This window comes from Gallinula chloropus (genome assembly GCF_964237585.1).
Source record: "Gallinula chloropus genome assembly, chromosome: 2".
Taxonomy (NCBI): Eukaryota; Metazoa; Chordata; class Aves; order Gruiformes; family Rallidae; genus Gallinula; species Gallinula chloropus.
The window spans coordinates 114883300-114897756 of NC_140086.1; the positions used below are offsets into that span (position 1 = coordinate 114883300).

Consider the following 14457-nt stretch of genomic DNA (forward strand, 5'->3'; position numbering starts at 1 on the left):
TGTCCTCTATGACCACAGCTACATAGATGGAAGGTAACACAGCCAGCAGCAGGATTAATTTCCACTTAAGCCTTTGGACCAGATTAGTAAAGGAAACTGGAAATTAAGTTAATAGATCCACAGTAAAGTTTATGGACATCTATTCTGACTTCCTATACCCCAGGCTATTAAATTTCCCTTCGTTTTTCCATATCCAGCTCAAGAAGTAGAATCTGCTTACCAATAATTGGAGCCCTTAAAAGGTTTTCATCCCTAGGCACAGACACCTCTGGCCACACATGCCTCATGACCTTGGCCTTGGAAATCTTTGGATATTAACAGTACCTGCAGCACTCATGAGCTTCATGCCAAAGGCACAACGGGTTATACAAGCTCACAGTTACTCAGCTCCTTTATGGTAAACTTGTATTTGGCTAAAGGCAAACTTCCAGAAAAGGATCTAGTCTTGATTTTAAAGCCTTCAAGAAATGGAAAATCACCACCTTCTCTGGTAGTTTGTTCCACTGGTTAATCGCTCTGCTAAAACACTTGCCTTGTTTCCAAGTTCAATGTCTTTCAGCTTTATGCTATTTTCTACTTTTCTTTACCAAATTAAAGAGTGCTTTAGCAGTTAGTACTTTCTCCTCATCGTTTAAAGCCACTTACCGTGTCATCTTTAATTCTTCTTTTTAACAGCCTTTTTACTTTCTTTAGATCTCATTTTCACTGCACATCCATCATTGTTCCAGTATGCTTCTTCACATGCAGACATCAGAAGCATGTACAGCATTTAAAAAAATTAATAGTATCAACAAAGCTGTACACAGACAAAGTATGATTTCGCTACTCCCATTTTTAGAGCTATTTTGGGCCACTGTAACTGCCTTTTTGACACAGTTCAGACAAGAATCATATGGTATCTTACCCATTTCACCCTCACATGCTCTTCTGGGAGTATACACTCCAGGCCACAGCTTCTTCGTTCTGTATATCTATCCTCATAAAATTAATTTGTAAAATTAATCTTGTCTGAACACATCACAAAGTGGTCTGTACAATTCCTTGAATAGCAAACCCACTCTCATTAAATCCTTTACATGCTATTAGAATGCAAACGAAATATGGACGAGTAAAGCCTACACAGGTGGAAAAGTATCACATTGACACAAAGTACAGCTTTCACAGATTTTATTTTCCTCTTTTAGCAGTTTTTTCTCAGAATTTTCTGGGAGAATGCCCAAGCATATTCTGTTAACAAGTGACAGGGAAAAAGAGCATCAGTCACTCTCAGTTCACTATTAATCACGTTGGAACACACAGTCTCAAAGTCTTGTAACCAACACAGAAGCTGTCTAGTATTTCTCCTAAAATCTCCTATTCAGTAAATAAAAACATTATTGCAATTCTTCATATGTGGAAGGTTTCTCTTCTCCCTTTGTTCCCCCCATTTTACTAAACACCCTACCGAGGTACGAGGCATCTCACCCATAACTGTAGCCTAGCAGTATGTACAAACACTGCAATAAAAATATGCAGGCTAGAAAACACAGATAATCTGTGAACTTTGCATGCATAAATTTGTATCTATAGGATGAAATTAACAATGTTAGCATCGATTTACTTCTACCCACCAACTCTGCAGGTAGGAACCTGCTCCACTGGTAAATTCCAGCGGTACCTTATTCAATAAAACCACATAATAATAGCTGTCCTGGAAATGTAAATGGTGACACATATCAAAAGCTTAAGGAGTCTGACTGCTTGCTATTAAAAAAAAAAGTATCTTTTAGCTCATTTCTATCATGCTGACTTCAACAAGAAGCACACATCTACTGACTCATCTAATGCCTGACCTTCCTGGTCAACTATTAAAACAAATCCCTTTTTTTACTAGAGATGTGCTACTTTGTGAAGTAAAGCATATCAACTAGAAATTGTGACACACACTCCAAAACTTTCCAGTAACTTTTGCCCCCGCAATTTCCACTTGCAAACTAATCAGACTAAGATGCCTTTCTTCACAGTGGATCTACACAGCAAGTCTTTCAATAACAAATATGGCACCAAAACCCATTTCTTTACAAGCCAAAGCTCCTTTTCTTTAGCCAAGATTATTACTGCCACACAATCCTTACATAAATATTAGCAATTTGAAATGAACAGGCTGTCTACAGGATGCCTAGCATCTATTTTCAGTTGAAAGAGAAGTCAGCTTTTACTACAAATAATCAGAGCTGCTGAGTTAATTTTATAGCTACAGGACAGCATCAAACATTTTTGTGGTCTATATATTACTTGCAAGACAAGTGGATCATACTACTTGCTCCTTAAAAAAAATCCCAAAACTCCTGCTTTACATAAAGTACTACCATAAGTAACAGAATTGCAACATTTTCAGTACCTAATTCTCTTAGTCGTTGAAACAAAATTCCCAATGATAAACTCAAGAAGGGCCAGTTCTATTTAATTTACTGGCAAACATACAGACCACAGCAACTACATTATGTGGCAATTTCTTCTGCATGGTCACTTATACAGCTAACAGATACAACTACATTATGCAAATCAAAGAGCACCTTCAGAATGGAAATGAAATACAGAAGATAGCACATGAACACATCTTCCTTGTATCTTTGATTTATATTTGTATTATGGATACATAATGCAACTTAAAAGGCCGTATTTTTGTAAACTTTTAGAAGTTAAAGACTTCAACACAAAATTTATGTATACTGAGTGCCCAAGAAAAGTTTGACTCATGAAATGGATTCTATCTAATGTTTTGTAAAAGGTCACATATACGTTAGAATCACTTTCAGCATGCTTGCCTAGTTCTGTGTCACTCAAAATAGCTAATAATTCTGAACGATCACTTCACTGCATTGGTTATCCTGATTCATGTAACAGAAAGAGACAAGAACCTTACGCTGAAAAACTCCATTAGAGTCTTAATATTTAACTTCATTTTAGCAAGACTGGTTAGGAACCTCACTGCAGTGATTCCAAAAGAGAAGTAGAAGTAAAAAGTTTCAGAAGCATTTCTTTACTACAAGCTTTCTCTTTTTTTTTTTTTTTAAAAAAAAGAAAATTCACCTTTGCCTCTTCCCAAGACAATTTAAAGAATAAGCATCTTTGTTTAGAGTTTTTTTTTAGGCATCAACCAGTAGACAGAATTTTGTAAAGAAAAATGGGACTCTGCTAAGATTTTTAACTTACAGAAAAGCACACAGGCTGGGGGTTGCCTGACTCAACAGCAGCTTTGCAGAAAAGTATCTGGGAGTCCCGGTGAGCACCATGTTGAACATGCCTCAAAAGCAAAGGTTTGGGTGGATCTTCTCAGTATACATAACTATCTGACAGGGGGGAACAAAGACAGCAGGGTCTTCTCTGCATCATCCAGTGACAAAAAGGAAATAATAGACACAAACTGGAATACAAGAAATTCCATTTAAACAAAAGAAAAACTTTATTTTCTTTTTTCTGTGAGACTCTGTCAGACACGGAAATAGGTTGATTATAGAGACTTTATCGATTCTCTATGCTTTGAGATATTCACATGGGAATGGACAATGCCAAGAACCACCTTGCTTGAGCTCACTCTGCTTTCAGCAAAGGAGTTGGCCTTGATGATCTCTAGAGTTCAATTTATTGTATAATCATTTGAATATAATTTTATTTTTATGAAGTATAAATTTGGCTACTATAACACATCTGATTAAATAAAAGCAGTTAGCTTAATGGTTAGTTCAGAGTGGTTTAACTTGCAGCTCACAGTCCCAACGCAACCTGCTGGCCACTGCAACTATCCTACACTCTATTTCCCCCCCCCCAAGTGAGGGGATTACAAATGACTAAAAACCAACTATACCCATGCTGCCCACTAGCAGCTAGGTAGAGATGTGGAGACATAACATAATGCGCTGGTGATATGCAGTGTAGGGACAATCCATAAACCATGATCGCTACAGTGATAAAAGGTTTTGAAAACTGTGGTTAGTCACTGAACTAGGATTTGGTAGACTTGATACAAACTGTATTTCTGCTACCGGCTTGGAAGATGACTTTGAACAAGACTTCTCTTCCTGATGCCTGTCCGTATCAGGAAGGCACAAACAAGAAAGCTCACCTCTTCTGTAAATAATTCAAGAATTATAGACACACACAAAAAAGAGTGTAAGTATTTGGTATTGTTATTTAAACTGTCCAGCATCAATATTTAACAAAATAAATCTTAATCCTTTTCTAGGGAGTGAGACTGTTTTTTTAATAGCCTTTACGATTTGATAGCATAGTTCACACAGAAATTTGGGAAAACATTTCCTTCTCTGCCTCACAAAGTTCCATATAAAAGCAAGGCTTGTTTCTATCACTGATACTTAGCTTTGATAATCTGTTAATCAAGAGATTGAGTTTAATTAAGAGTCCACTTTCAAGGTAAATAAAGCTCTAAATGGAAGTCTTCATTGGTTAAAGAATGAATTCTAATGAGAAGCTTAATAGCAAATAAAAGAAAAATAAATTGAAACAAAGTAAATGATAATGTATTATTCCAAGAGTTCACAGAATCACAGAATTGTAGGGGTTGGAAGGGACCTCCAGAGATCATGGGGTTCAACTCCCCTGCCAAAGCAGGTTCCCTAGGACAGATTGCACAGGCAGGCGTCCAGACGGGTCTTGAGTATCTCCAGAGGAGACTCCACAACCCCCCTGGGAAGCCTGTTCCAGTGCTCTGTCACCCTCACTGTGAAAAAGTTCTTCCACATGTTGGTGCAGAACTTCCTGTGCTCCAACTTGAGGCCATTGCCCCTTGTCCTGTCCCCACAGACCACTGAATAGAGTCTGGCTATCTCCCCCTGTGTCCCACACTTCAGATATTTATGGACACTAATCAGATCCCCTCTCAGTCCTCTTTTCTCAAGGCTGAACAGCCCCAGTTCACTCAGCCTTTCCTTGTAGGGGAGATTATGCAAGTCATTGCTATATCCCCTTCAGCTGTTACTCCTGCATCAAATGCTTGTTATTTACTGTTGTTTGTTACCGTATGACTAATCCTTTGTCACAAGCACGTTCTTACTGAGAGATAATACTTGTACTTTAACCAGGCAATGCTGAAGCACTCCATTTATAAGAAAGTCTCAACTGTTCAAGAATAAACATTAAATACAGTGTTTCTTTTTCACAAATCTTACCCAGCACCCTGACAAAAAACATGAGTCTCTTCCCAAATCTCCTCTTCTGCATTAACACAGTACACAAGAGCACTAGCAGGCAGTTTTCTGCTCATGTTCTTAGAGCATCTCACATTAAGATTTTAGATTGAATATGAGGAAAAACCTCTTCACTGCAAGAATGGTCAGGCTTTGGAACAGGCTGCCCAGGGAGGTAGCAGAGTCACCATCCCTGGAGGTGTTCTTAAGACATGTAGATGTGGCACTCCAGGACCCTGTTTAGTTGACATGGTGGTATTGAACAGACAGTTGGACTTTGTGATCATAGAGGTCTTTTCCAACCTTAAAGATCCTATGATTTTTAAAGGGATTGTATCTGAAACATCTCTGCCAAAAAATTCAATTTTAAGCATTTGTGAACAAAACCAAATCACTTAAACATATTAAAGAGAAGATGGCAGCTACCTACTCCCATTTCAAAAGGCCAAGCTTAATTGACCATGTAACTGTTTGCAGTTGTTCAGCATCTCATAAGAAGAATCCAGAAAACTCGTACAAAGTGCTGACTGGTAAGACAAAGAACTGGGAAATACAAACTTGCATCTGGAATTCTTGGTAAGAATTTCACAAGCAGACAAACAATGCACATACCAGTGTAAAAAAAAAGTCATAGAATCATAGGGGTTGGAAGGGACCTTGAGAGATCATCAGGTCCAACCCCTCTGCCAAAGCAGCTCCCTAGCTCATATTGCACAGATAGGCGTCCAGACGGGTCTTGAATATCTCCAGAGAAGGAGACTCAACCACCTCCCTGGGCAGCCTGTCCCAGGGCTCTGTCACCCTCACCGTGAAAAAGTTCTTCCACATGTTGGTGCGGAACTTCCTGTGCTCCAACTTGCAGCCACTGCCCCTTGTCCTGTCTCCACAGACCACTGAAAAGGGGCTGGCTGATTCCCCCTGCATCCCATACTTAAGATATTTATAAACATTGATTAGGTCCCCGCTTAGTCTTCTTTTCTCTAGGCTGTACAGTCCCAGCTCACTCAGCCTTTCCTCATAGGGGAGATGCTCCAGGCCCTTGATCATCTTTGTAGCCCTTCTCTGGACTCTCTCCAGGAGGTCCCTGTCTTTTTTATACCAGGGAGCCCAGAACTGGACACAATACTCCAGGTGGGGCCTGACCAAGGCAGAGTAGAGGGGGAGGATCACCTCCTTAGACCTCCTGGCCACACTTCTCCTGATGCACTCCAGGATCCCATTGGCTCTCTCAGCCACCAGTGCACACTGCTGGCTCATGGCCAACCTGTCATCAACCAGGACCCCCAGGTCTCTCTCCACAGAGCTCTTCTCCAGCAGGTCATCTCCCAGCCTGTACTGATACAAGTGATTATTCCTTTTCCGGCAGAGCTAGACTCTGCACTTGCTTTTGTTGAACCTCATTTGGTTTCTCCCTTCCCAGCTCTCCAGCCTGTCCAGGTCTCTCTGGATGGCAGCGCAGTGTTCCTGTGTGTCAGCCACTCCTCCCAGCTTTGTATCATCAGGTACTTGCTGAGGGTGGATGTTATTCCCTCATCAAGATCGTCAATGAAGATATTAAGCCAGACTGTCAACATGAGACCTTTTCCATATTCTGAAGGGGGTACACTGACCACCAAACTACTGAGTCTTTTGTTTTCTCAGACAGAGCACAAATTCTGTCCTGAATTTGAGGTAAATCACTGCAAAGTTCTAAAAGCCATTGCCACATCAGAAGAATTGCAGCTTGTTGCATTCTCAATGTGTAGTTGAGGTTCGACTTGCCTTGAAGGCTGGAGGTACAAAGAAACTAAATGACTATCCATTTTAACACTGGATAAATCATGTTAAAATAATTAAAAATAGTACTGACAGTTATTTATCAATTTCTGCTAAAGCACATAAGAATTCTGAAAACATGCAGCAAGTCTCAAATAATCCTAAAGAATCACAATTTTGTTGTTTCTCTGGCTGAAGATCAAAACATTTAATCACTTTCCAGAGGCTTTATCTTGTCCACGACCTGTGCCTGTGGTTCATTCTGATCACTTGTTCAGTTGGTTTTCTTATCACACTTTTGGAGATTAGGACCAGCGGAAATGAGCATACGACTCCAGAGGAACGAGTCTGGATTTGGTATTACGCTGTTCGTATTTGGTATTACACAGTCCCATTGTTCTTGCTTGCTTCCTGCCAACGTTAATCTCAATATTTCTAGTTAATAAATAGGTTTCCCTTACCCTCATGTAAATGAGTTTTCTATATTGAGTAGTTAGTGAGCAATTGGAGTCTTCTTGCTGCTCTGCATTAATTCTTTCTACAGCTTTATTTCAACCATTTTAAATTAAAGGACTTTACTTAGCACCTCGTACAAACAACTTTAGTTATTAGACTTCCCTTTACAGAAACAATATATTTGTGTAAATATATATAAAGGAAGTAAGTTCTACTTTCATAAGCAATCCTATGCAATCAATTCAGTTAGTAATCTGTATGAATGCAGTTTATGTACTTGCTTGACTTGTAATTACTATAGAGGACATCAAAGAAATGCAAGCTACCGTCTAAAACAAAAATAAAAGATTCCAAGACTGCATGTGCATTATAAAACTGAAATGTTTTCCTGAGATTGTCAAACACTGAACAGCTGTCTGCTACTCAAGGTGAAATATTACCCTATTTAATTATACAAATCCATTAAATTGGTGAAAATTAATCACATTTGAGATGATAGATTCCCCCCCACCTTTCAAAATACACAGTTTGTCTGCTTAAAAAAATTCATACAAACTATGATCAGTTCCAGATACAAGTTTATATTTTTCATTTCTTTGACTCACCAGTCAGTAGTCTGTATGCTAAGATACAGCAGCCAGATTTTACAGCAATTTTGGACCATTTAAGTACCTACAATACCTAGCTAAGACATACCAACAGCATTCTGACAATTTCTTGTAACCTTTCCTATGTTTCTCATCAGTTAAATACACAGATGTGTAAAGCATCACTTCAAATATACCAAATACTATGTTTGACTTCACTAATTTTAAGCTTCTGGCAATTTTTCTTCTCTACAAAAACCAAACCACCGAAAGCTGAGCAAAAAGCAGTGTGCAGTAATAAAAACAAAGAACAGAAACATGAAAACATATGCAATACTTCATTAGCCACCTCACAAGCTGCGTAACCTTGCATCCAAGAAAAGCTGCTGCTGGAAAAGCTGCTCCTCAGTTCCTCTCCTGAGTCCCAAAACTAAACTTTGCTTATCACCCTCTTTTAGATCTGACTGAGCACTCAAATTTTGAGTCTGATGACTAAGAGCTTATTATTCAAGTACATGCACCCAGTAAATATGGTTTCATAGTAGAACTTACAATGTCTTCTACATTTAGGGTACAATTTATCAAGTTGGTACTGTGTAGGCAGAAAGGAACTAAAATGGTTCAAGTGGCCAAAGGGTATAAACATCTCTGTTTCTGAAGCTGTTTAATGCAAAATCTCATAGCACAAAATATTAACAGTTAAAATACAAAGGAACAAATGTTACTTGCAAAAACAACTGGCTGTAACTCCATTTTCAAACAAGTATTATTACTTTTTATCAAGTAGAAAACAGAAAATAATATTTATGGAAGCTGTTAGAAAGTCAGAACATTCTCATATTAATTACATACACTGAAGTTTTGGGGGTTTTCCAATGTTTTTTTAACTCATACTGTAGCTTTAAAATCTGTTTCTTTTTTTCCATCAACTTAAAAGGAAAAAAAGATTATCCTATTCAAGGCTGTGACATCTTACAGGAAAAGTTGTTACCATTAAAATGCAATAGGCTATCTCTGACTTGATTTCTGATTCTTCTGATAATAGATACAGGTTTATTAACTTTAGACACCAATGCAAATACATAATTTATACAACACTAACATATTGTATAATCAAATGAAGCTTTTCCATAAACACACAGGCTAAGGAAAAAACTACCGTTGTCCAAAAACATTGTTTAAATTACATGATTTATAATAACTCTGCAGAATTCTTATTCAAACATCATACAATCAAGCATTTATTCAACCTTTCACTTTCTTGTAATATATAAGAGCAGAGGGGAAAGAGTGTTCCTTGCCAACTGGCAAATTAATAGCACTGCAACAGCTAACAGGGGCGATCATTTTTCTTTTGGCCTGAACAGTACTACAAATCAAAGTTTTTAGAAGCACCTTTTTTTTTTTTTTTTTTCTCCTGTGGAAGAAATAAACTCCAACATCCCCAAAAAAAAGAAACGTCCATAAACCAGAAAAAGTTACTAACAAAAAACCTTCATCTCTCCACTCCAGCTATTCTACCTACCTCAAAGCATAACCGGGTCCCTCCAAAGCACTTATTCAAAACCACCACTGTCCATACTAAGTCAGATACCGTCCTCCTCCTCCACCCAGTTATCTGGGTCTACTTAAGGAGGAACAAACAATCTCAACTCTCAACAAATAATCACATACCCTTTCAAATGAGCTTCTTGGCTGAGAAGCTGAGGGTTTCAGTCATTTACTGAGAAGTGCAGTAGACATTCTGTACAAAATATACAAAAGATATGACACTGCCCTGAAAACTGTCCAATCTAATGCTGGTTGTAATAATACCAATAATGAGAAGACCTGCAGTATAAAACCAAGGGCTTACTTTGTTCCACTGTACAGTATACAACCATATGCAACAAATGAATACATGTTAGAGTGGTAGCATATCCTAAGTCAACCATCAAAAAAAAGTTTTCTCCATTTTAGAGAAAAACAACTGGATTGCTCGTATAGTCAGACTACAGAAGTTGAAATGCTTGATGCAAATGAGAACAAGACTAGCTCTTCCAATAAAAGAAACTGTGCTTATGTTTCATTTCCAGATATTTATAACAAACATTAACCACTTTTTTCCATTTGTCAAATTTTATGGTGTGTTTTTTCTTTTTTTTTTTTCTTTTAATGAGCTGTAGTCCTTTCCAACAGTTTTAATATATATGCTATATAAGCAGGCAACAAACTAAGTGTATTTGGTGACACTTCAAGTAGTATTTACTATTCAGTTCCTGCACTGTGACCAAAATGTTTCCACTGCAGCTGGTTTACTCTCCTTTTAATTAAAGGTAGACTGCATAATTAATATAGCAAAAATAATTAGGATATTAATTACACTCAGTGCAGCAATATTTAATTGCTCCTCTCATAACCACAATTTTAAAATACATTGTAGCATGAGCATAAACTGTTTAAGGTGTTGGAAGATGTGCAAGCTGAATGTTACAAAAGCATTCCTGGGCAGGAGCACAGAACAAATTTCCCACAGATAATCCTTGAGCATGCCAGGTTTGCACCCCTACATCTCCCGAGGTATCTACGCTCTGCAGAGATCAGAACTCAGATCCACGTCCCACCACAGCACTCCCTCTAACACTAATACATGTTGAAATAAACACACTACTCAATGAAACAGACAAGCTACTCCCTATATAACATTTTAAATCACTTACTGAATTTGGTGTTGGAAGACCAAAATCAAGAAATTGACACCTAGAAATTAGATAAAGGAATTCTCACAGTACACCTCAACTCATTCATTTTATAGATGCTACTCGAGTAATTAGCAGCAACAATAATTTAGGAATTTAATCTCTCTATAGATTCAGAGATACTTTCTTTTTGTACTACCATGAAACCTGAAGCATACTACATAAGCATTAAGTTATTTCAAAAGAAGATGTCTATCTCAGTGCATGATACTTTGCACTAACCTACATCAGCAAATTCTGTTGAATTACTTAAATGGGATACCATGACGGTGAAAAGGACAGTCATTTCCACAGCCATTTGGAGTCCTACTGCTAGAAAAGAAAGTGCTTTCAGGTTATGATTCTTTGCTAAGGATGAAGCATATTAAATTTACGTATCTTCTGGTTCATGTGTGGCATTGAGTGCAGCAAAGCAAAGCATGTTAGAATTTCTGTTCAGGGCATCATTCAGTGACGCGTCTCCTTTAATCACATTTTCTAAACAGTTCTGTAAGTTTAATTTATAACGCTGTCGTCATATGGAACTAGTATTTCTCAACAAAAATGAAAATCCTTTTAAAATTCAATTCCTTTAACAGACTCCTCCTTTAATACCATCAAGGGAGCCTCACGATAGTAAAAACACTAAAAAAAGTCATAATGTTTAAAGAGCACTTTCTTCAGACACAAGATGCAAAATACCATGAGATATTCTCCCTTTTGAAATCAAACAGTAAGCCATAACATACATACAAGCTAAACCAAGCAACTCTTCAGTGGGTTAAGAAGAAATAATAAGCTCTATTTTAATAATGCTGCCACTAAAACCTGTTCTTTGTACCATTATGAGTGAACACCTTTCCCTCCACTCCAGAGTGGGCTGGAACAAAACCAATATGCAGGTACAGAAGACATTGCTGAGCTGTTTCATTTCTGGCTCTGAGGTGGTCATACCCAATCACATAGTACCTCCATAGTTGGCAGTTTACACTGCTTCAAATCAGCTTTCAACAAGATGCATGATGACATCGATCAGTGTCTCAATCACAGGGGGAACTCAACAATCTCGGTGCGTAGCTAACTCTGCAAAGGTAATCTACTCACTCACCAGCACGCTGATGAAATTTATGACTAGCTGAATGATTATAGTACGAAAAATTCTGTTGGTTCTACCTTATGTAGCACAGACTGGCAGTAATGGTAATGGGCAGTGCTTTTCACTGCAGTTACTTTTTGAAAGCTTTGAATTAATATTTTATTTTGTTATAACAAAGTTCATGACACAGAGCATGAACTTTTATAGGTTCTTCAGACAGATAAAATATTGTTCAGTGTAGAACAGCTGACTACACTGTACACCAAAGCTTTCTGGACATTTTATTTCACTTGTTTTTTTGATATGCATGGAAAGGATCAACATTGAATGACATCTTTCATGGCACAGTATAGTTGGAACACATTAAAACAAATCTAGATTAAAGAAATACAACAAATTCAAGAATTCCAAGTACTAAAAGAGATAAGCTGCCACTTATTTCAAGACAGATTTAAGAAAGAATGGACACCACTTGAGAGCCTGTAAATCTCATAAGCAATATACAATCCTTGGGTTTACGCTTCTTAACACATTATGCAGACTTACCTTAACAGAAGTTCTTTGGGTAGTTTTTTGTTAATAAGGGCTTCATCGTTATTTGAGAAAACCTGGAAACAGAAAGAAAAAGAAGTACTTTAAAATGACCAGCAGGAAGAATGGCTTTTGGAGAGTCTTCATCTTCTGTGTAGGTGTTTACTTCTTTTAAATTATTGCTAACATCAAGTTTTCAATTATTTCAATGTGCACAACAGGGCCACACCCACGCATATACGTGTGCTACCCAACCACTAAGGTTTAACTGTACAATAATTGTGGAGCAACTTAATCATCAAACAAGTAATCAGAAGCCACACTTACACCCCATAAAGAAGTATTTTAGGTAGTAGTAAAACTTCTAGCAATAGCAAGAAGTATCATATCCAGACACGCGGTAGTTGCACAGCCCTAAACTGTCCCATTGCGAAAAACAGAAAGTGGACACCTGTCTGTTATTCAGGTCCCTTCACTCACTGTCTACAGTATAAGTTCTTTGGCCCAGTATGTGAAGATAGATAAACTATAATATTACAAAGATTTAAATAATTTATTGCCACAGATACGACAGCAACTGCTATATAAGCAAAGGAAGCACCACAAGAAATGTCAGAAGAAAAACTGAAAATGCCTCTCACACAGAACTTACTACTAACGTATCCCCTAAGTAACAGGAAGTAGAGAGGCTGAAAGAAAATACACAAGGGGAAAAGCAGGGAATACTAAGATTATATAGGAAAAAGTTTCTGAAAGAGGAGAAAATGACCAGTCAACAGTTAAATGGGAATACTAACCAAAGAAGACATTGAGCAGACTTACAACTTAGTATAAATATTTAGGTTTGAGAAATTTTGCTAGAGGAACACAACAATAAACAAAACAGAAAGTGACTCAGAATATAGAAACCATAGCATAGACTGGAGGAAGTCAAAGTCACCAAGCAATCAGTTCCCTTCTAAAGAGAAGACCTTTATAGAATCGATGTGGCAGGGGGGTTGGAGCTCTATGATTCTTGGGGTCCCTTCCAACCCATGCCATTCTGTGATTATGATTTGCTCTCCACATTGCCAAAACCAAAAGCTAGAAAGAATAGGGAGAAGTTTTCTGAATGCTAAAAGATAAATATGAAAGCCACACAAAAGAAAAATATGATAAACAACTGGAAGAAATCTTTCCCTTCCTTCACTAAGAATATGCTGTCCCTTAATCAGTCATCAAGGTATTATTACCCCTTGTCCATCCTACCATCAACTCACATCATATACTATGTAACTACTTGTTTTGCTTCTTGAGAGGGTGGGGAAGTTCAGTAAGACTTCAGTGGTTCTGAAAAAAGGTACATCCAGCAAAGAATGTAAAAAGCTGAATATACACTTGGTTCTGTCTTCATAATAGAAGGGAGGCAGCAGAAAGTACACATCTGGAAATTCTGAAAATATCTCCCCAAAAATCAGACAGCAGAAAGTATGCATCAAGGAATTCTGAAAATATCTCCCTAAAAATGACTCTAGGATTAGAAAACTTGAATTTCCTTCTGGCTGCCATCAAGAGCTTTTTACTCTCCCAGTACATCCAAGACTGATTTCAATGTAACTGCACTCTACTGCTTCTTAAATTTGACACAACAGCAAAAACCACTTTCTTCACTCACCATCTCTCCGCATGGTTACCCACACACCTAAGAAGAGTAAAACTGTCAACTTTCAATAGGATCAACAAGTTTTCATCAAGCTTCCTTTTTCCTGCAACTGGAGCAGCACAATTATTCAGACCAGCTACTGTACACATCCAAAACATAAACCACCTATGAATATGTATTTCAATAGGACAATTCTACTTCCTTCAAAAGAGAGACATTCTTGCCTTTAAGCAGTTCCACATGGCTGACCACAGGTTCAGGTTTGCTCTGGTTCTTGCTTTACATCCGATACCCACTGCTGTCAGTATTTTTAGCCTTTCCCCTGAACTACACTATCAACACGGGTTTCAGAACTGATTGACTGCTTCCAAGCTGGGCAATTCAGAGATTCATGAATTATCTGCACGTACACCATTTTAATATTTTATGCTACTCACGGTTTGCAGCTTAGAGCCTGAAAACAACAGTGTATATATATATTAGGATA

At 37.8% G+C, this 14457-nt stretch overlaps 1 protein-coding gene across 1 annotated transcript in view; it reads right to left on the bottom strand.

The window, feature by feature from the left end:
* FBXL2 (F-box and leucine rich repeat protein 2) overlaps positions 1–14457 on the bottom strand; it is a gene marked incomplete at its 5' end in the record, with an annotated part of 53014 nt that overhangs the window by 25722 nt on the left and 12835 nt on the right. Inside the window, one exon of the mRNA XM_084260531.1 lies at positions 12344–12405. Within this exon, the coding sequence (XP_084116657.1) occupies positions 12344–12405 (62 nt within the window). The remainder of the gene's footprint in view (positions 1–12343; positions 12406–14457) is intronic.